Source organism: Pongo pygmaeus, chromosome 19 (genome assembly GCF_028885625.2).
Source record: "Pongo pygmaeus isolate AG05252 chromosome 19, NHGRI_mPonPyg2-v2.0_pri, whole genome shotgun sequence".
Taxonomy (NCBI): domain Eukaryota; kingdom Metazoa; phylum Chordata; class Mammalia; order Primates; family Hominidae; genus Pongo; species Pongo pygmaeus.
In genome coordinates, this window is record NC_072392.2 from 6,462,229 (window position 1) to 6,485,475 (window position 23,247).

Consider the following 23,247-nt stretch of genomic DNA (forward strand, 5'->3'; position numbering starts at 1 on the left):
GATGGGAGTATAAAACGCCACTACTCTGGATAATGTATATGGCTCATTTAATAAAATCAAACAACTGCCTATCCTATTACCCAGAAATTATACTCCTAGGCATTTACCCAAGAGAAATGAAAGCATATTTCTACAAAAAGCCTTGTGCAAGAATGTATGTAACAGCTTGATTCATACTAACTATAAATGGGAAAGCCCAAATGTCAATTCACAAGAGAATGAACAAACAGAATGTGGTATATTCCCACAGTGGAATACTACTCTGCACTAAAATGGATGAACTATGCTGATACACGCACAATGTGGATGAATTGCAAACATTTTCTTGAGCAAAAGAAGCCAGACACAATACAGTAGATCTTGATGATTCTATTCATATAAAGTCTGAACAGGCAAAGCTACTTACAGTAAAAGAAATCAAAGCAACTGCCTCCGTGAGGGATGGGGGTGTGAAGTAGAGAACTACCAAAAAGGACATGTGGGAACTTTCTAGGTTGAAGGACAAATTATCTATCTTGATTAGCATTTTGGTTACCCAGGGATATGCATTTGTCAAAATTCATTGAACTGTACCTTTAAGTTCTTTGCATTTTACTATATATAAATTATACCACAATAGAAACAATTATTTAGAAAACTAAAATACTAATTCCAACCCACATACTCAGAGTTTTTGATCAGTAATCACTCCCCCTACATTTAAACATGAGAAGATAGCCAAGATTACTAGGTATCTGAGGAAGGAAAGAAAAAGATTATGTAGGTCAAAAGGGAGAGGAAATGTGTTAATATACTCAGAAAGAAAACAGCACTGTATCCATGAAAGAAGGATAGGCGACCACTGAGTAAGAGATATTTGGAGATATTTGGAGAACATAATAGAGTTCTCAACATTTTTACATTTTAAAATTTAAACACTGTGGCAGAAATGACAAACTCAATAGGTTAAATGTTAAAGTTGGAGGAAATCTCCTACTGGGGGAGGGTAGGGGTGGAGGTAGAAGAGGGGAAAGAGAGAACGAAAATAGGAAAAAACAGATAAGAAAACCAGAGGACCAATCAAGGAAGTCCAATGTCAAAGAACAGGAGTTTCAGAAAGAGAGAATAGAGAAAACAGAGACAAGAAAAAAAAAAGTACAAAATAAAGCAAGAAAACTTCTCAGAATTAAAGGAAATAAATTGCCAGGCTGAAAAGGTCTACTGATGAATGAAAACACACCCATAATAAGTCCTATCATTATGAATCTGGGCTACCCTGGGGAGAAAGCAGAGTCTGTGAGCCTCTAGAGAAGGATAAAAAGCAATTCTGATTTCTCATTGGAAACAAGACAATGAGCAGAAATGCTCAGATTTTTGCTTCTGAAGAGGTTGAAAAATGTACTTTCCCCTCTTCTTCGTGTTAATTACAACTAAGAATCCTGGACATTAAGTATATGCAAACATAAGAGGACTCGCAGAGAAGTAGAGAAGGCACATCACCTAGGGACACTGGGACCAAAAGAATGACAGAGCAGTGAGTTCTCTGGGATTCTTCTTTGCCTCATATATCCCAGAGTAGGTACTGGAGAAGCCAGCAATCCAGAAACACCAATAGGCACAGACAAAAAAGAAGTCTTCAGTGCAAATAAAGTCTGCTCTCTCTATCAAAAGTACCAAGAAAGGGGCAGCCTAGAAAGATGGAAAACTTAGAAAATAACTGCTCTACTGCAGCCAAACACTGCAGAAAAACACATGGCCACATGCCAGCAAAGACTGAGTGGAGAGCAAACAAGTACATGAAAAGATGTTCAGAGGCCACTATACACCCATCAGAACGCCTACAAAAAAGCAGAGAGACACCATCAAGTGCTGGCAAAGATGCAGCACAACTGGATCCCTCAAACACTGCTGGTGGGAACAGACAGAGCCACTCTGGAAAACAGTATGGCAGTTTGGAACAAAGCGAAACAAAACATACCACTAGCATACAACCCAGCAACTGCCCTCTGGGCATTTATCCCAGGAAAAAAGGAAAACTTATGTTCACACAAATACTTGTACACAACTGTTTATAGGAACTGTATTCATAATAGCCTCAAACTGGAAAGAACTCAGATGTTCTTTTTTTTTTTTTTTGAGACAGGGTCTTGCTCTGTTGCCCAGGCTGGAGTGCAGTGACACGATCATGGCTCACTGCAGCCTCGACTTCTCAGGCTCAAGTGATTCTCCCACTTCAGCCTCCCAAATAGCTGGAACCACAGGCTCAGACGTTCTTGAAGAGGTACATGGTTAAACTATGGTTTGTTTGTATCCACACCACGAATACTACTCGCAACAAAAAGGGATGAACTACTGATACATGTGATGAGCTCCATGAATTTCCAGAGAATGATGTAAAGAAAAGAAGTCCCCAAAAGTTACATACTATACAATTCCACTTATAATAACACTCTTGAAATAACAAAATCACAGACAGGGAGAGCAGATGAGTGGTTGCCAGGAGATATTTAGCCAAGCAGTGAATGGGGGCAGGAGAGAAATGGGTGTGGCAACATGAGGGCTCCTTGGGGATGGGAAGGTTCTGTATCTCGACTATACCAATGTTAATATCCTGGTTGTAGTACTGTGCTGTAGTTTCCCAAGAGGCTACCATTTGGGGAAACTGGGTCTTCGTGTGACTCTACGATTACCTCACAATAAGAATAAAAATTTCCAATAAAAATAATCTTCTATACCCAGTAAGGCTACCAGCAAATATGAGACAGTTTATCAGCAAATAAAGACATTTTCAGACTTGAAAGGTCTGAAAGGATTTACTACTTCCCATTCATCCTTTCTCAAGAAGCTAAATTAACCTATGCCTAATCTCAGCCCTCCGGGAGGCCAAGGCAGGAGGATCACTTGAGCCCAGGAGTTCAAGACCAGCCTAGGCAACATAGTGAGACCTTGTCTCTAATTAAAAAAAAAAAAAAAAAAGCAACAGCTACATTAGCATGTGCTCCATCAAAACAAACAAGTAAACTGAAGAAGATTACAACACAATATGGGAAATGGGAGGTCTAAGCCTAGATTCCTGGCTTGTCTTGCCCCTTTGCTGATGAAGTTTCTGCTACTCCCTATAGACCTGCTGTCTGCTAAGGATAGTCATCCCATCCCCACAGTAGCTGACCAGAAAGAGCTGAGAAGCTGTGCGTTACAGCGCAGCCCCTCTGCTGACAAGGCTTCCTCCCGAAGTCCAGTGGACCTGGCTCACAGACAGGCCCTCCAGATGGAGGATGCCCTGTGTGTGCAGGACTCACTCCCGACCCTGCTCAGTGACCTCCTGAGCGGGGCACCTACAAACTCTCACGAAAGCACAAATCAGACTAGGATCCAGGCTCTGTTCAACCTGTCTTCCCCAGGAGTCTTCATCTGATACTACCAGCAACACTGCCCTTTCCATGTTCAGCTAGATTTGTGCCTGTTTCTCAGTTTTCAAAATTAAACAAGATATTGTTAGGGACACACACATAGTTGACAGATTTATGAAGAAGAGTAATGAAAAGATCAACACAAGAATCAGGACAGTGGCTGCCTCTCAGGGGAAAGGGGATGCAACTGAGGAGGGATACTCTGGAAACTTCTGCAGCAGTGGCAACGGTGGATTCCTTGGCTTACGATGGTGGTGCGTGAATGTTCATTCTGTAATATTTTGGATTGCACATGTGCATTTAGTATGTTCTTCTGTATGTGTGATATGTTTAATTTTTGAAGTAAAAACACACAGAGGAATAAATGGGACACAGAGGATGAAGCTGTTGCTATATGGCCCAAAGGACAAGTGGGTAAGAGTCACAGAGAATCAAATTTCAACACAGCCTGAGGTCACACCTTCTTAGCTATAAATGACCATGAAATGGATTCCCTCAGACAGTAGTGACTCTCCCATCACAGAGGGTGTGTGTAAATATACTGGACAGTTCCTCGGTGGAGATAGTAGAGAGCAGCCAAAAGCCTCAGTTGGGGGGAAAAGATCCTTCAAATCCCAAGATTCTGGGATTGTATGACTTGAAATCTTTACTACAGACAAAACGTCTTGGCCTTCTAATGATATACCCACAGCCCTTCCTAACCTGAGACTGAACACTCCATCATGAATGGTGACAGAATGCACAGATGTTTCAATGAGTGTTCTGTTAATGTGACTATAGGATGAATTATTATCAGAGTTGGAAAAATGAGGTAATTGCAGCAGCAGCTGAACTAAATCTTTTAACAAGCTTCTTTATGTCTATAGTGCCTATAGTTTTGAAAACACTTATGGAGTGAATAAGAAAAGGGAACCGCATTTGAAAACCATAGCCTGTACTCAAGCTAACGTGAAACTAAAGTAGCCATATGTTGATTCACATGAGCAGAACATGTATGTGCATCATACTAATCTTCTGCCCTTAGAAGGACTGACATCTGGCTAGAGAAAAGTACCTTTGAGGGTAGTCCAAACAAATACACATAAGACTCTGATCTTTCAGACAGAACTTCTCTATAATTACAGATTTTTTTCAGTTATCCTTCAAACTCCACACAAAAGAAGCATTTCCTAGCAAAAAATATGGTATAATATACAGGTAGACATGCAGCTATTCATTCATTCATTCATGTAATGAAGTTAGGCCTTAACAGTCCAGGTTGGTTGCCAGAACTATCTAGATCAATTAGAACAGGCAAACATCCACTATTCTTCCTAAGAAGCAAACACATACCTCAATTGTTGGAGTCTATACATTTCTTCAGCTTTGAGCTCATTCAGTTCCTTTGTTCTTCTAGAAGTTTCAGCATCAAGCCAGTCAAGCCTAGAGAACAGTATCAAGAGTCACCCCAACTCTCGTCAAGGCAGAGTCGGGGCTCCCTTGAGCTCCAGTCTTGGCTCCCCCCTTGGCTTCTTAAGTGACTTCACAGTCTTCTAAGGAGGCAGAAGTGTAGCTAGACCTAAATAATCTCTATTTATCATTAATGTGTAGAGATGTAGAATAGGCCTGCTTACCTTTTCCTACCTCAGGAGCAAATATTTACCTCTGTTTTTGCATGTTGTCAATTTCCTTGGCTTTTAATTCTTCTAGTTCCTTCAATCTTTTGGAAGTTTCAGCATCAAGCCAAGCGAGCCTAGCAGACAGTCAAAAGAGTCAAACCAATTCTGCCTCGACACTGCAGGGTGTCATCATCACAGAAACAGACCGGAAATCAGGACCACTGCAGAGCAGAGCACCAGTCCAGGCTCTATTAAGCTACTCAGTAGGTAACATAACCTCTCCGTACCCCTAAAGCTCTCTAGAACGTGTTCCATGTCAAAAAACATTTATGCATAATGCAATGAGAACCTGTCTCAAAGGTTCTCAAGAAAACTAGCTATCACTTGTACTTGGGGTTTCTTATTAGACTCAAACAAACCCCTTGCTATATCTTCAAGTTTAGACAAACAATGAGCCCCCAGGAGCCATACAGGCATGGTGAAGTCAGATAAAAACAAAAGAGAAAAGTTAACTGTGAACAACTCTGTTGTATGTAAAAGTGCTTTGATTCTTTTGGTTTAGGATATATGAATATTGTCAAATTATTTAATGGACCGCTTTCATTTTTGCTTTCCCATAACTGTAAGAATAATTTCAGCCAAATGAATACAGAGAAACCTGTTTTCATTGTTCTCTTCTTATGGAATGTTCTCACCTCATCTCCCATATTGAAATCCTGCCTGTTCTTCAGGTCCTAGTTTAATTTCCATCCATGAAGCCTAGACCTCTGCAGCAAGAAGTAACCCTCTCTCGTTTCTAAACTCTCTCAGTTCCTAGGTTACATACCACGTTCTATCTTAAATTATAGTTAATTACATAACTTCTCTATTGACTATAAATAAGCAAGGGCTGGGATTATGGCCTACTTGCCCTTTTTAAAGTCTCCATAGAGCTCATAACAGTGTCACATACAAAACTAGCAAGTGATATATAATTGACACATATATAATTTATGAATGAATAAGAAAAAATAGAAGAGCTCACTATAAGCTATATAGTTTGACTGAAAAGTTTAATAAACTACATTTTATGTATTTATTCTATTTTTTAAAATAATCTACATTTTAAATAACTAACTTTAAACGTAGGAAAGAGAAGAAAGGGTTCACTTCCAAGTCTATGTAAAAGGAGCTCTTAAATTCTCAAAGATCTGAAAAATACCAGCACAAACCTGGCTGCTTCATGCTCAACAGCACCTGTCAGGTGACTTTCCTCTTGAGGATCTTCTTGTTTCAGAGGCTCTTTTGTGGCATCTCTGGGGCTAGTTTTCACCTTTAGCCATGCGGCACTGAAATAAATGGAAAAGCATACCTTTGCCATCATTCACTCCGTATCCAATGACTCATCCAAGTAGGTGCCAGCTCAGAGACGACAACAGCATTAAATTAATGGTGATCTGTAGCACGGGGCCCTACAGTAGAAGCTGAATGTGAAGAAAAGTGAGATCCTCCCACACTCAGGCACAGTGTCAAAGGGGAGAAATTCTCCTTTGCTTCAAAGAAGCCATCACCATTTTAAATGAGAAACAGTGATCAATTACAGAATTTTGGGTGAGTGTCAACAAAACTCTGTTACAATATATAGATCTGGATCACTAATTACATTCCATATTATAAGGCAACTCCGTATCTTTATAAGGCCTAACAGCACTGTGAGCCTAGAAGCCTCACCCACCCTCTTCTACCCACCACGCATGCACTCTAAAAGACAGTCCATTGCATATTTGGTTTGTAATACAAACTTCAACCATTGAGCTTACCAACTGAATGTAAATCTCCATATTAATACTTGTATACAAAAATACAGAAAACAGAATAGAGTAATAAAATCAAAAAAAGCACATTATGAAGTCAGAAGTCCTGATTTTAGGTCTGGCTGTTACATGAATAAGACATTAAATTCTCTAAACATTGTTTCCTTAACTTGAAAATGAGAGTGGATGGATGAGCACGGCCATTCCTTCACATTCATTCAGAATCTTAGGGGGCTTCTCTTCCACCGGGCTGCTCACCCTGACTTCTGATGGCTCCAGAGACAGAACCCTGCAGTCACCTACCTTCTCCCTTGTTCTCCCCTGACATGACTGCTTTTTACTTTTTTCTTTTTTCCGTTCCACCTCCTGGTCCTTTCCATTGTGTTTTCAAGAACTACTGCCTCACGGCAAACGAGCTCCCCTTTATCTTCAACCGATTCCCCCAAAGATTATTTCCACCTAACTGGACCCTGCTCCTCTTCTCTCTAGCCCTGTGAAATGGCAGCTTCTCATTCTAATGTGCTGTGAGGGAGGATGACAAGACAGTAACGTCGACATTAACCTAATTGCTCCCTGCAGCTAAGACAGTGTTGGTGAGATCTATATAGTTTTATAGTTCATAATTATCTGGACTTAGAATTATTTTAAAATATTTATTTACTTAGCAAAGATTTACTGAATGTCTACTATGTGACTAGCACTGGACATTCATATATAAAAAAGAATATAAAAAAGACACAGTCCCTGGCCTCAAGTTACTAGAATCTATTGGCAGAAGAGACAAGTGAAGGGAAGCCCACCATCTTCCATTCAATCACACATGTCCCGGTGTTGGGGTGGCCCATGGAAGGGTGTTCCAACCACAGTCAGGCAGAAGGAACCAACAAGCTTCCGGACAAAGACTTCTTATGTATGACTCACGCAAAAAAGCATTCCTGCTTAATGGAAAAAATTAAAGCTTCTACTTAATTTGCTCCTTATAAGCTATAGGTCGCCTTTGATATATGGAGGAAAAAGAGAATCACATACACAAACGGTCCCTTGAGTTTTCACGTACCATTTAGGAGACGCTGGTGGGGATGTGGGGTTTGGGGGTATCCATGGTGCCTTGCGGTCTTTCACAGGCTGCCGATTCATTTTTAATCTGGATGAAACTGTTGTCTGCTGCACTCTGCTTTTATTATGAGGTTGGCTTTGTCTACTTCTTTCAGCTTTGCGGAGTCCCTGTGAGAGATAAGTAAGAATTATAAGGCCACACAAATACCAAAGAAACTATGGTTTCAACCTCTGACTCACTGAAGCTCCAAGTTCTCCATGCTATTCATGCATCCATTCGGTAAAACCTGAGTAGAAAGCACTGTGGCAGAAATTTGGGGGAGAGTGTAAATTTCATTGAAACAACCATGGTAGGGGGTGGGGGTGGAGGGTGTAGAATTGAAATCCCTGGCTCTGCCTGACACCTTTAAACATATAAACAATATATAAAATATATTTTTATTTATTTACAATTTGTTTCCTAATTAAACAAAAAAAATTTCATACCATATTGTTAAATTATTTTTCTCTTTTTTTTTTTAAGAGACAGGGTCTTGCTCTGTTGCCGAGGCTGGAGTGCAGAGGTATGATCATAGCTCACTGTAGCCTCAAACTCCTGGGCTCAAGCGATTCTCCTGCCTTAGCCTCCTGAGTAGCTGGGATCACAAGTGTGAGATACCATGCTTGGCTAATTTTTTATTTTTTGTAGAGCCAGGGTCTCACTGTGTTGTCCAGGCTGGTCTTGAACTCCTGGGCTCAAGTAATGAGTAAAACATTCTTCATTAAAATACTTAACCTCTCTGGGCCTTAGGTCTAAATAGAATGAATCTAGCGATTTAAAAAATGTTATCCAGAATGAGGGCTGTCTGTGGAGAAGAGCACCCATCTGAATTCTTACAGGTTCAATCTTGACATCTCGATGATTCATGGACGCCCCCTGCCATAGAAGTTTGGGAAGAAACAGACTTGATCCTAATCCATTACTGTCAATAACTTGTGATAACTGCTAACTCTCCTTTTCTGGAGGCCACCTGAAAATAAACAGATTTGCTAAAGAAGCCTTTGGGCAAGACCACCAAATGTCACTAATACAATAAGGGTATTCGACCAGGAGGTGGTCTTTTGGTCAGTTTTCCACTGATAGGGCCATAAGTAAGTTTTAAACAGAAGCTTAAAATATAACATAGTTTCAAATCAAGTTGCACCCTGCTGGCTCCCAAAGCCATATTAGAAAGCACTCACCCTAGGATGCCCTTTTAATATGCAGTAACTATTATTGATCGATATTTACCTTTAGCAGGAACTTATTTTTTTTTTTTTCTTTAAGGCAGCGTCTTACTCTGTTGCCCAGGCTGGAGTACAGTGGCTCGATCACAGCTCACTGCAGCTTCAAACTGCTGGGATCAAGTGATCTTCCTGCCTCAGGCTCCCAAATAGCTAGCTGGGACTACAAGCATGCATGAGTTACCACGTCTGGCCAATTTTGTTTTTAGAAGAGATGGGGTCTCACTATGTTGCCCAGGCTGGTCTTAAACTCCTGGCCTCAAGCAATCCTCTCGCTTCCCAAAGTGCTGGGATTATAGGCCTGAGACACCGTACCTGGCGGGAACCAAATCTTAAATCCCCTCAAATCTCACACTTCCAAATCAGAAGCAGAAAAAAATTGAATTTTAAAATCTCCTGCCCAACTAGGATATTGGTATCATATTAGTTAGGATCTTACCGAACCAGGAATAGAAAGAATTCTCTACTCTAGCAACAATATTAAAAATTGTTATTTTCTTGTTAAAATATATAAACAACTTAAATAGCCAGACTCAAGGACTGCAGCATCCAATTGCCTGAGAACCGGCTCCACCGCATACCAGTTTATGTGACCTTGACAATGTCAGATTAACACAAATGGGCCAAAAGAAAGGAATGATTTCATACTTGCTGTCTTGCTGGCGCCAGAGTATCTTTCTTCCTAAATGGCACATTCTCAGTCACAGGCTTCTTTTTCACTGCTTTTGTTTTCGCCACGGCTAACACCTCGTCTTTGAAGCTTGCACTTTGGTCTAGAATAAATGGTCCTTCTTCCGGAAGTATATCTGCATCTAATACATCAAGCTCACTCTGCAACCTCTGGGTCTCCGGAAGCTCCATATCAGGCTGATACTTATCTACATGGAGATTTTTGAAAAACAAACTAAGGAAAATGCTATTCAAATCAAATTGCTGAGAATGATTATCTATACACAGATAGGCTCCAAATACCTATCCTAGCCCTGCTGAGAAGCAGATGTTTTGTTGTCAACATTGTTCCTCCTCCTATGAATATTACTGCAGGTTTATAAGCAGAAACCTAGGTGTCACGGTTGACTCCCTGAATCTTGCTCTCATATTTACTCATTTACCTGGTCCCTCTGATCCTAATTCTAAAATAGCTCTTACATTTATCTCTGCCCTTCCTTCCCTTTTGCTATTACCCAAGGTCAGGCTTGCAGTATCCTGTGACTGGAATAACAGTGTCTCCTAACTGATCTCTTGTTTATCTTCACACTGTCTTCTGGCTACCAAAATTGTTCTTCTCAAATGTAATATTTAAATGTCACTTCTGGCCAGGTGCAGTGGCTCACGCCTGAAATCCCAGCACTTTGGAAGGCTGAGGCGGGCAGATCACCTGAGGTCAGGAGTTCGAGACCAGCCTGGCCAACATGGTGAAACCCCATCTCTATTAAAACTACAAAAATTAGCCAGACATGGTAGCAGCCACCTGTAATCCCAGCTACTCAGCAGGCTGAGGCAGGAGAATTGTTTGAACCCGGAGGCGGAGGTTGCAGTGAGCCAAGATCGTGCCATTGCACTCCAGCCTGGGGGATAAGAGCGAGGCTTCATCTCAAAAATAATAAAAATAAATAAATACATACATATATACATAAATGTCACTTCTATACTCAAACCCTTCAATGGGTCCTAATTTGATAGAGAATAAAGTCTGAACTCCATATAAGACATTCAACCTGCAACAGGAAAGGAAATAAAGCTGTCTTTATTTGAAAATGAGACAATATAGAAAATCAAAGAGACTTTACAGACAAACTATTACAGCTGAGAAGAGGGGTCAGTAAGGTTTCTGGATATAAGAAGACAAAAACATGAAATCAGTATTATCTCCATATATCAAAATAACTAATAGAAAATATAAGAAAAAAATCTCATTAACATGACAACAAAAACTATAAGGCACGTTGGAAGAAATCTAATGAAAGAAGTACAAGGCTTTTACAGAAAAATTTAAAAGGTAAAGAACACGAAAGAAAATCTAAATAAATTGTTTTCATGAACGAAAAGACCATAAAGATGTCAGTTCTCCCCCCAAATAATCCATAATTTCAAGTGCATATTCAATTAAATCCCTAACAGGTTTTTTTTTCAAGGATCTAAATAAGTTGATCCAAAATTCATATCGAGTAAAATCCCAATAGCCCAAATAATTTTGAAGAACCACCAACAAAGTGGAGAGTGGATGGAGGCAGGAGTCTTACTCGACCAAAGATAAAGTCTTAGTGATAAAACATTAAAGGCAGTGTGGGAGTGATGCAGACACAGGCAGAAATCAATGAGACATCATGGATGTGGCAAAGGCAGCATGATAACTCAGTGAGTATGAACTGGATTGTTCAAAAAACAGTGCTAAGACCACTAGCATCCACAGAGAAAAAAATAAAACAGAATCCTTGCCTCACATTGAACATTTAAAGTTTAAATGGAATGAAGGCCTAAATGTGGAAAGAAAACTTTAAAACTTTAATTAGAAAATATAGCAGACTATCAGTATAACACCAGGGCAGAAGAGACTTTCTTAAAGCTCAAATATAATACTGACATATTTGAACTTAATTGGACTAAACTACAACTTCCACTTGACAAAACGACATCCTTAAAGTCAATAGACAAGCCAAAGTCCAGAAGTAGATCTCTGTATAATTAACATAGGACTAATATCCAGACTATATAAAGAACTTCTACAAAACTATAAGACAAATAAACAATCCAATAGAGAAATAGACAAAGGACAGAAACTGGCAATTTAGACAGAAAATCTGAATTGTCAATAAAAATATGAAAAGATGATTGACTTCACTAGAATCAAAAATATTCAAACAATGAGATATCATTTTAAATCCATCAAAAGATGTGGAAAAACAAGTACTCTCACAGACTATTAGCAACTTTATTGTTCTAGTAAAGATTCACATACACTGCAACCCAGCAATCTCACTCCTAGGTATATACTCAGGCTAGAGGAACTCTCACACGTGCACAGAGGAAGCCAGGAACACAGATATTCACTTCACTTCATCATTGTTTATAAAAGCGAAAAACTGGGAACAACCAAAATGTCCATCAATAAGAGCTGAAAAATAAACTATGGTATATTCATATAAGGGAAACCTATACAGCAGTAAAATTAATAAATTAGAATTCATGTATCAATACATCAATATGAAAAAACCTTACAAACATAATGGGGGGGTAAGCAAACTGCAAAATGATGCATACTGTAAGATATTTACATAAAACAGTACTATATATGACAGATACACAAGCAGTACAAATGTAAAAACAGAACTGGTCTATAATAGAATAACAATAGTAACTTCTAGTCACGGGAGAAAAGAGAATGGAATGAGGAGAAAAATACAAAAGGGGCCTCAACTGTACTGTCATCTAGTTTCACTTTCCTCAGTTTCAGTTACCCCTCATCAGCCCTGGGTCCAAAAATATTCAATGGGAAATTCAAGAAATAAACAATTCATAAGTTTTATTTTATTTTATTTTTGAGACGGAGTCTTGCTCTGTTGTCCAGCTGGAGTGCAGTGGTGTGATCTTGGCTCACTGCAACCTCCGCCTTCTGGGTTCAAGAGATTCTTCTGCCTCAGCCTCCTGAGCAGCTGGGATTACAGGCATGTGCCACCACGCCCAGCTAGTTTTTGTATTTTTAGTAGAGACAGAGTTTCACCATGTTGGCCAGGCTGGTCTCAAACTCCTGACCTCAAGTGATCCACCAGCCTCAGACTCCCAAAGTGCTGGAATTTACAGGTGTGTGCCACCATGCCTGGCTAATTTTTGTATTTTTTAGTAGAGATGAGGTTTCACCATATTGGTCAGTCTGGTCTCAAACTCCTGACCTCAGGTGATCTACCCACCTCAGCCTTCCAAAATGCTGGGCAGGTGTGAGCCACCGCGCCTGGCCCATAAGTTTTAAAATGTGTATCCATGCTGTAGACGCTCCCTGCCTGTTAGTCACCTAGTAGCTGTCTTGGTGATCACAGCAACTGTCTCGTATCAAACTGCTTGTGTTCAGGTAACCTTGAACTTGACTTCATAATGGCCTCAAAGAGCAACTACAGTGATGCTGGCAATTCAGATATGCTGAAGAAGCTAGAAAATGTCCCCTTTAAGTGAAAAGGTAAAAGTGTTCCACTTAATAAGGCATGGTGGCAGGTGCCTGTAGTCCCAGCTACTCGGGAGGCTGAGGCAGGAGAATGGTGTGAACCCGGGAGGCGGAGCTGGCAGTGAGCTGAGATCATGCCATTACACTCCAGCCTGGGCAACAGAGCGAGACTCTGTCTCAAAAAAAAAAAAAAAAAAAAAAAAAATCTAAATCCTCGGTCTGTAATTTATTTAACTCCCAAGCTTATATACATCAAAGCAACTCTGACTGTAAGTCCTGTTACCTTTCTAGTAATGATTTGCATAAATCAGCATGTTTCAGGAGTGAGTTTGAGGACACTGCTGGTAGTGGGAAGGGAGCCACCACCCTCATTGCTGACAAGTTACACTAATGCAATCAACCAATGTAAGAACAGTTCAGAAGCTGCAAAAAAACTGCACCAGCCAACTATTATGTAAATCACAAGATAGCTGATCAAATCAGGCTCAGGCGTATATTCCAAATGAAGAGTACACAGGGAGGGTTTTCCATCCAAGTGGCTCCCTAGGGTATTTTTTCAGGGGTGGGTGGGGAAGACGAGACCTTAGGAAATCAGAATGGAAGAACTGGGTAGAGTGATACCTAAAACAGAAACAGGAAAATGTAACCTTCTGAAATCCAAATAAGGACAAGAAAAAACAACAAATATAAAATAAAACTAAGAGGGCTACCACGACCTTAAGTGTTTTACTCAAGGTTTCCAAGGAGTGGCAGAGCCAAGTCTTCTGGCTTTCGGTCCCAGGCGAGTCCCATTCATTCTGCCTTGTCAGGGACCATGGAGCTGTTCCCCATAAATACATTTGCCAGAGAACTTAAGTTTACTTCTCTATGGCCATGCAAAACTCCTTTTAAAATAGCCACCAAAGATTTGTTTTCTTAGTTAGAATATGCCTAACACAATCTAGTCTTTTCTTAATAACTTGGTGCTATTATTAAGAACTAAAAATGCCACCTTACATTTTTACAGCATTTAGCAGTTAGATAATTTGCCACTTACAACAACTAAGTCAGTCACAAAACACAAACACTATACTTCCCATTTTATAGATGAAAAAATTAAGATTCAGGCTGGACAAGGTGGCTCACACCTGTAATCCTAGCACTTTGGCAGGCCAAGGCAGGTGGATCACCTGAGGTCAGGAGTTCAAGACCAGCCTAACCAACATGGTAAAACCGTATCTCTACTAAAAATACAAAAAATTAGCTGGGCGGGGTGGCACATGCCTGTAATTCCAGCTACTTGGGAGGCTGAGGCAGGAGAATCACTTGAACTCAGGAGGCGGGGGTTGCAGTGAGCTGAGATTGTGCCACTGCACTCCAGCCTGGGCAACAAAGCAAGACCACATCTCAAAATAAATAAATAAATAAGATTCAGACAGATTAAGTTAACCCAGATTCACAAACTGGCAGAGGTGGGACTAAAATCTAGGTCTCCTTGGTCCAAGTTTCCCCCCTTTGCCTCCCAGCTTTCCTACATTTGTTCCTGTAATGAGTTTTAGGTTAGCAGGTTTTCCAGCTTCTCTCTGAAACTGGTGTCCATTTTTCACTAGTCAGCTGATGGGCACCTCAAATCTTCTACCTCATTTAGCAAACACTTCTCTGTGTGCAGGCCTGGAATGCTCTCTTCATTTCCTCCAGTCTATCAAAATGAGCTCCTTAGGACCCAGAACTCAAGTTACTGTGATTTGCTGCTCAGAAATCTTTTCTTACTCAATTACACTTCTTTATAGAGTCTTTCAACAAGCACTTAAGTGCCTAACTGTGTGGCAGATGCTGGGCTCATCATAGAGGATATAAGGACAAATAAATCTGATACCCACCCTCAAAGGAAAGGCTGGCAAAGGCAGACTTCTAATTAGAAGGAAGATACTATATTAGTTCTACCTGCCTACCAATGAAGGAGAGCGAACATCCCATTAAAGTGAATAAATATCTAATGGTAAATGAATAAATTAGGTTTTTATTGTAATATAATAAAAAATATACATCTGGTCTCCAGCCCAGTTTCTGGCCCAGAGCTCCTAAAACCCTTCTAATTTCCCAAGCACTAGGGGTGCTAGGTTCATCTTTTTTCCTAATATTTGGTCTTTAACCCCAGTTCCTGACACAGAGCTCTTATTCCTTGGAATTTCCTGGCTAAGGAAGCATTTTGTTTTGTTTTTTCTCTAATAAGGTGACTCTTGGAGGACTCCTAGATGGGAGCTGGTCACCAGAAAGACCATGCCGTGATTAGAAGCTTGGAACTCCCACTCCCATCCTCTACCCTCCAGGAAGGGGAGAGGGGCTGGAGACTGAGTTCATCATCAATCATGCCTATGTGATGAAGCCTCCGTAAAAATTCTGGAACTAGCTGGGCGCAGTGGCTCACGCCTATAATCCCAGCACTCTGGGAGGTTGGGAGTTCAAGACCAGACTGACCAACATGGAGAAACCCTGTCTCTACTAAAAATACAAAATTAGCTGGGCAAGGTGGTGCATGCCTGTAATCCCAGCTACTCAGGAGGCTGAGGCAGGAGAATCACTTGAACCCGGGAGGCGGAGGTTGCAGTGAGCCAAGATCATGCCACTGCACTCCAGCCTGGGCACCAAGAGCGAGACTCGGTCTCAAAAAAAAGAAAAAAAGAAAAAAAAAAATCCCATAACTACAGGGTTTGAGGAGCTCCCAGGATGGTGAACATGTGGGGGTTCCTGGAAGGTGGCTCCCCTGGAGAGGGCATGGAAGCTCTGCGCCCTTCCACATATTATAATTTGTCCTATGCATCTCTTCCATCTGGTTGTTCATCTGTATCTTCTATAATACCCTTTATGATAAATGGGTAAACATAAGTAAAGTGTTTCTCAAAGTTCTGTGAGCCATCCTAGCAAACCCCAAGAGAGGTCAAGGGAACCCCGATTTTATAGCCTGTCGCTCCGAAGCGTAGGTCACAACCTGGGACTTGTGACTGGTGTCTGAAGTTGGGGTGTCTTATGGGACGGAAGCTTAACCCGTGGTATCTGACTCTAATTCCAGGGAGATAGTGTCAGAATTGAGTTGAATTACAGGATACCCAGTTGGTGTCCCCTGGAGAATTGTTTGGTGTGGCAAAAACCCACACATTTGGTGTCAGAGGTGAAGTATTGAGAGTCTTAAGTAGGAAAAACAGTTTGGTTTTTCCTGTCTCTTACAGTTACACTTGTGGTAGAAGTGGAACACTAAACTATTAAGGTTCCACAGAATAGTGGCAGATTGAGAAATAAATCAACTGAATTCTGGACTGATATATATAACTTTCAAATCAATGAGGAAAAAATGAAATAAAATTTTGATTAATGTAGTAAATTACAACAAAGAAAAAAACTTTGGCAAATGAAAAACAAAATCAGGTAGAAAAAAGTTCAAATATGTCATTAATCTCATTAAATGTAAGTAGATTGAATATAGAACTCTTAAAACAATTAAAAACTCCAATAACAGGCCAGGCACTGTGGCTCATGCCTGTAATCCCAGCATTTTGGAAGGCTGAGGCAGGCGGATCACTTGAGGTCAGGAGTTCAAGACCAGCCTGGCCAACATGGTGAAACCCCGTCTCTACTAAAAATACAAAAATTAGCTGGGCGTGGTGGCAGGCACCTATAATCCCAGCTACTCAGGAGGCTGAGGCAGGAGAATTGCTTAAACCCGGGAGGCAGAGGTTGCAGTGAGCCAAGATCGCATCACTGCACTCTAGCCTGGACAACAGAGTGAGATTCCACTTCAAGAAAAAAAAAAAAATCAGAATAATCTGGGGAAGATGAAGAAGATAAACATTGGAAGGGGTAACTCAAGGGGGAATTTCTTAGATGCCGGTAATGTTCTATTCCTTGACCTGGATAGTAGTTATACAGATGTTTTTGTTTTCTGGTAATTAATTCAGCTATAAATCTATATTACTTTGTGTACTTTTCTATCTGTAAGTTCTACCTTTTTTTTTTTTTTTTTTTAATCAAGGGCTCACTCTCACCTCACTGCAACCTCCACCTCCCAGGCTCAAGTGATCCTCGTGCCTCAGCCTTCCAAGTAGCTGGGATCACAGGCATGAGCCACCACTCCTGGCTAATTTTTGCATTTTTTGTAGAGACAGAGTCTACTTATGTTGCCCAGGCTGGTCTCAAACTCCTAGGCTCAAGTGATACACCTGCCTTGGCCTTCCAAAGCTCTGGGTTTACAGGCGTGAGCCACCACCCCCAACTTGTATGTTCTACTTTAATTTAAAAAAAGAAAAAAGAAAAAAAACAAAGTTTACTGGATTTGTCCATACATATTTATAGGTGATCTCATCTATCTAGAGAAATACAAGAGTTAACTAACAAAGTCCCATATTTCATCAAATCCAAAACATCAATTATAAGACACATCAGTATTTTATACATCACCAGGAATTTTTAAATGTTTAAAATGTTTACAATTTTAAAATGTTACAATTAACTACAAGTTGTCATCAATTAATAATGATTTCAGGAGCATTCAAATGTGTACCTCAGACCAACAAAATGCAGTATTCTAACATATACATCCATAAGCAAACTACTTAGAACCCAGCAGGGAGATGGATAAAGAATATGAACAGGCAAATTACAGAAGAGGAAATAACGTGGCTAAGGAGCATGTGAAGAAATGACAACCCTCACCAGGAATCAGGAAGTGCAACAGAAAACAAGAAGATGCCACTGTCCACTGAGACTGGAAAGCTTTTAAAATTTTATTATCTAACATACTTGGTGAAGATGTGAGGAAGTACATAGTGATGTCACTGCTAGTCAAGACATAAATGTGTGCCCACTTTTAAGGGGCAAGTTGGCAGTATCTGTTTAAATGTACGCACTGTATCACCTAACAATTCCACTTCTTAGAATAACAAAAATTTATCTGAGAAAAAAAATATATATATATATATAAAATGTATGTGTGTGTCTCTGTGTGTGTACACATCTCTGTCATTAAAATAAAATAATTTTTTTTTTAAAGTAGGGTTCTAACTTCCAGCTCTATGGGAATTTGCCTTGGGTAGCCCAAACACTATGATGTAGCAAAGGAAATGTTACTTTCTCAACCTTCCTCTATAGAATGCCTCCAGCCCGAGGAAGCATCTTGGTTGCTATTTACTGATCCTAGTTAAAGTTCACCTGTTGTGGGCTAGGTCCTAAATCCTGACTTTCCCCTCAGTGCAGTAACTGTTATAGCCCAGATAATTGTAATGAATAAAATATCTTGCAATAAACACTTTAAGACACATACCGGCAAGAAGCTGCTTTGCTACAGAAGGTCGACTTGTTTCCTGTAGGAATGTGTCCTTTGCCGTGAGGGGCCTCCTCTCACCCTTTGGTGATGTACTTGGCCATCTCTCCAAGGCCTTTTGGCTACCGATAGGAAATCTGCTCCGAATTTCACTGAAACATTTTTTCACCTTTTTTGGTGACAGTTTCTTTTCCAGGAGAGATTCCAAAGCCTGCCACGAAAACAATCAATTATTCTCTTAGTTTATCTCACAAAAGTATGACTTTTAATCACAAAACTGAAAATAAGGACTCCAGGGGAATGTTATTAAATGGCTATCTCTAACAGTTAACACAACCTTTATTAAAACATGTTATTATTTAGGATATCTAATTAATTAGTAACAATTTCTGTGAGTACTTTCAGATGTGTAGCTCACTAAAGCCAATAGCAAAGACATAATGAGTATGACTACTTTTAAAGGCATTCAAATCTTAAAGGATCATCATTTTAGAAATTAACTATAGTCTTCAGAATATTATCCCATTTGCTTCAAAAGCATTTTAATCATCAACGAAAATCTCATAAACTCAAACAGTCTTTTAAGTGGGCACACATACTGTATTTAACATACATTTTCATGAACTAAAGACCACTTAATAGGTCAATAAGAGTAGAGGGTCTATGTCTCACCTTCCTAAAAAAAGGCATTTCCTCTAATAAGTTCCCACCCATCCATTACTGGGAAGTCAGGGCCCAGTCTCCACCTGGTCAGTACAGATTAAGGACAACTGAACACAGTCAGGAAGATTTAGTTCAGAAAACAGTAATACAGTAAGAAAATATGCTGTGAAATGATGTAGGGCCACAAGAGGAAAAATAACACATTTCTTGCATTTTGAAAAGTAGGGGAGATAAACATTCTGTTTAAGAAACATTAGGTTAAAGCTCAAAATGTAGGGGAGGGACTAGAGAGTCTCTTCAGATCCTTTCTAGGATTATGAAGATGTGTACTCTAAGTTATTTTGGCCAATAAATGTTTCTTACGGATACATTAAAAAAGCATCACATGACTTGAGATGCTGCCTAAAATTCTGAGGTCTGCATTTGACAACAGCATTCCTCACAGTGAGTTCTATATACACGAATGTAACCAATGAAAATCACAAACACATTTGCTTGATAATGAAACTGTGAAGGCAGAAGGGGCCTTAAAGACCACCAAGAGCTGGTTAATGGTGGTAGAACTGGAGTGTCATTTAGTCTAGAATTCTCTCCACTATCCACCTTTCTTCTACAGCTAACAGCTTACTATGCCACGCTAACATAAAGATCACCTTTCTATTTGTGGATGAAAATGTATGGCGTAGGGGAACTAACACTAGCATGGGAGTCAGAAGATAGAATTTGATGCCTAGCTCTCAAGAAAAATAACTGTCATCTCTCCAACGTTTGCTTTTCTAAAAAAACTTAATCTGTACAACAGCAGTAAAACCCATTGCAAAGTATACTGCCATGGAAAGGTTCAAATGGCATAATTACATGGTAACACCATGCAAACTTCAGAGAGCTATAAAATTAATGTGTCTTTGTCACCAGTGAAAACTAAGAACACTATCAATTCCTGTCTAATACATGCCAGTTGTGATTTCTAGAAGTCTCTAGCTATATCACAAGATTCGAGGCTCTGATTCCATATACTGTACCTTTAAGTGTTTCTTCTCTTCTAAAATCCATCTAAATTAAACACTGATATTCTAATCTAAGAATGCTTTACTGGTTTCCTTTTCTATGCTAATAAATTTTTTTCTCAAATGGCATGGGCCAGGGAATGGGACATTCTGTTTAGTTAATGAACGTGGTTTAAAGTTGTTACATGTTTAATATTCAAGTTACCAATTTTCAAAGTAGTGAAATACGATTATACAGACTAGACCGTAAAAATAACAAAAGAAAAAGAAGTGTTTCTTCTGCCCTCTGCAAAGCTTTAATTCACTAGGTAATGGCTTTGTCTTGTATTCTCCATAAATCCTAACGAAACTAGGTAATAGTAAGCATTACTTCCAATGCACCTCTAACAAAAATTGGAATTAATTCCATACCTCAATTTGTTGCAGAATATCTATAACCACATCAGGAACAGAAGGGTCTGCATCCAGCTTGGCAGAACAAAGTGAAAGCTGGCGAATAAGGCTGCCCAGTTCCTTACACCGAGCAGGAAGTGGATGCTCCCCTCGGTCAGTAAATTGAGTGACAAACACCTGTAAGGCCCGAATGGCTCCTCGATGGGCAGCCGCCAGCTTAGACATTGCCCATGACTGGTAATAAACAAGATGAGAGAAGTTATTTCCATACTCAGAACTTGCTAACATTCACCCAACTTCTAAGAATATTTATAGCCTGTCTTCTTTCTGTATAAAGTGCTTTCTATGGTGAAAACTTTTTCATAGTAAAGGGAGTTGTAAAGTTTAAAGTTTTCTAGTGGCAGTCTTTTCCTTACTACTTCCAATTTCTTATACCAGCAGCAACAACAACAAAAATCTATTTTCTAGAGCCTGTTCCTTGGAAGGCAACCATATTCAGAATATTTAAGGTGCTCACTCCCTCACTAACAGGTTTCTACAAGCACTGAAAATAACATTAGTGCAGAGGCCTCTACACAATACCAACAAAACACTGGGAAATGTCATTTATAAGCAAGTACTGATCATAACTTAATTGCAGCATACCTTCTTAGTGTGTTTAATTTTATGTGGACTCAATTTATCCAATTCTTCCTGGATTTCTTTTACCTGTTTTGTAAAGGGGAAAAAAGAAAACTTCATACCTTTCCATTGATCTTTTTTGTAGAAAAGGATACATCGATATATCTCCTCTTGTCCAAATATAACCATTATTAATTCAAGTCACTTGAAAATGAAAAAAGGCTCTTCATTCATGCACCCAAAAAACAGTTACTGGTTTCCAGTTCAAGATGGTGAATAGGCAGTGTTCACCTTCCATCCCTTGGTCCCCAGTGTAATAGGAATTTAGCATGAAGGAGTGAAGGTGGAGGTGACTCTGGAAATGTAGGCGGGCCGGATCGTGAAGTCTTACATGCCACGCTGAAGAGTTCAGCTTTCATCCTCTGAGTTACAGAGAGCCACTAAAGTCTTTTAAGCAGAGGTCTGACATGGTAAGATTCATGTGTTAGAGCAATCTCTACGGCAGCAGTGTAGAGTAAGAACTGAAACAGAACCCAAAAGAAGACACTGCAAAACCTAACTCAGGCATTTTCTTTTAAATGAAAAAGTACAGTTTTTGGTTCAAGCAATAAAGGCTAACATATGACTTCAGTGACCAGAAATGAGTAAAAGGCTTGCTAATGTATAAGGCATGAAAGTCACAACAAACACTTTTTAAAAACCCATCACAATGTAAAGAACGTAAATGCCTGTGTATCAGCCACTAAAGGTGTCCTCAAAGACACTTAACATGGTCTTTACTCTTTGCTGTTTACCAAATTATTTACTATTACAAGCGTCTATACATTATAAACATGAAATAGATGGGAAACTAACAAGGTCCCTTTCCTCTAAGACTAGGGTCCCTAGCTAGGACCAAGGGTTCAGGGTAACTGATCCACCTGACTTCCCATGCAAAAATACATGCTATATAATGTATAAGCATCTTGGGGGTGGGGAGGAGTGGCTTTTAATAGATTCTCAAGGGTCTATGACCTCAAAAAGTCAAGAACCACTGTTTAAGGAGTTTGGCGCCACACACACACACACACACACACACACACGCAGATTACAAAAACAATGAGCATTATTTGCCCATGTGTTCAGGTAATTGAGCCTCACAAATCTGTCAGAACTCATATGGGATACTCTACTGCTAATCTTTCTGAGACAAAAGGAAAACAGAAACTCTCCAAGGAAGCAGTACACAAGGCTGACTGCCCTACTTCTCCCTGAACTTTTCACACCTGCTGCTGGAGGACGTAGAGCATTCGGGCAGAGCGAGCAGCTTGCTCCTGTCTCCTGATACGGATTCGACGTTCTTCATCTGGATCCAAAGCTTCTTCTAGTCTATCTGAAAATATTAATAGTTTTCCCCAAAAGTAGATTATAAACCATATATTAAAACTTACAAAGACTTCAATTACTTACAGAAATAATAAAGTTGAAGATCTCTGGTTTTATTAAGAGAAAAATGAGGCTATCATAACAGAAAATTTCATTTTTCATCAGCCAAGAAACCAGCAGTAAGTGGAGCTGTGTACTGACTGAGAGATGGAAGGGACACGAAGACATTTACTCCATCAAGCTCCCCTCCAGCCAGAATTCCCACTGGACAGCGATTTCACTATGAGGCAACTCTCACTATTTTAGAATTCCTCACATTGAGCCAAAATCTGTTATTCTTGCTATTTTTTCAAAAACTTTTTATTGGCCTATTTTTATGTTTAGCAAGATTAGTTTTACAATGTAAAGAAGGTATTAATAAATGCCTATTGATCAGCCACTAAATATGTCCTGAAAGACACTTAACATGGTCTTTACTCTTTGCTGTTTAATAGAGAATAATCAAATGTTGAATTCAAAAGAGAAATCCTGGCCAGGCATGGTGGCTCACCCCTATAATCCCAGCACTTTGGGAGGCTGAGATGGGAGGATCACCTGACGTCAGAAGTTCAAGGTCAGCCCAGCCAACACGGCAAAACCCTGTCTCTACT

The 23,247-nt window shown here is 39.8% G+C and overlaps 1 protein-coding gene across 7 annotated transcripts in view; it reads right to left on the minus strand.

The window, feature by feature from the left end:
• Nucleotides 1–23,247, minus strand: part of KIAA0753 (KIAA0753 ortholog) — a 63,235-nt gene that overhangs the window by 23,692 nt on the left and 16,296 nt on the right. For 6 of the 7 annotated variants that reach the window (XM_054459493.2, XM_054459492.2, XM_054459491.2 and 3 more), the window contains exons 4-12: nucleotides 22,498–22,604; nucleotides 21,257–21,319; nucleotides 20,630–20,845; nucleotides 18,549–18,759; nucleotides 9,748–9,977; nucleotides 7,838–8,004; nucleotides 6,199–6,315; nucleotides 5,032–5,121; nucleotides 4,722–4,811 (exon numbers count right to left, since the gene is read on the minus strand). In XM_054459493.2, coding sequence (XP_054315468.2) covers nucleotides 4,722–4,811; nucleotides 5,032–5,121; nucleotides 6,199–6,315; nucleotides 7,838–8,004; nucleotides 9,748–9,977; nucleotides 18,549–18,759; nucleotides 20,630–20,845; nucleotides 21,257–21,319; nucleotides 22,498–22,604 — 1,291 coding nt within the window. Of the gene's footprint in view, nucleotides 1–4,721; nucleotides 4,812–5,031; nucleotides 5,122–6,198; nucleotides 6,316–7,837; nucleotides 8,005–9,747; nucleotides 9,978–18,548; nucleotides 18,760–20,629; nucleotides 20,846–21,256; nucleotides 21,320–21,354; nucleotides 21,754–22,497; nucleotides 22,605–23,247 lie in introns of all 7 variants that reach the window. The other variant, XM_063655801.1, reaches the window with a different exon arrangement.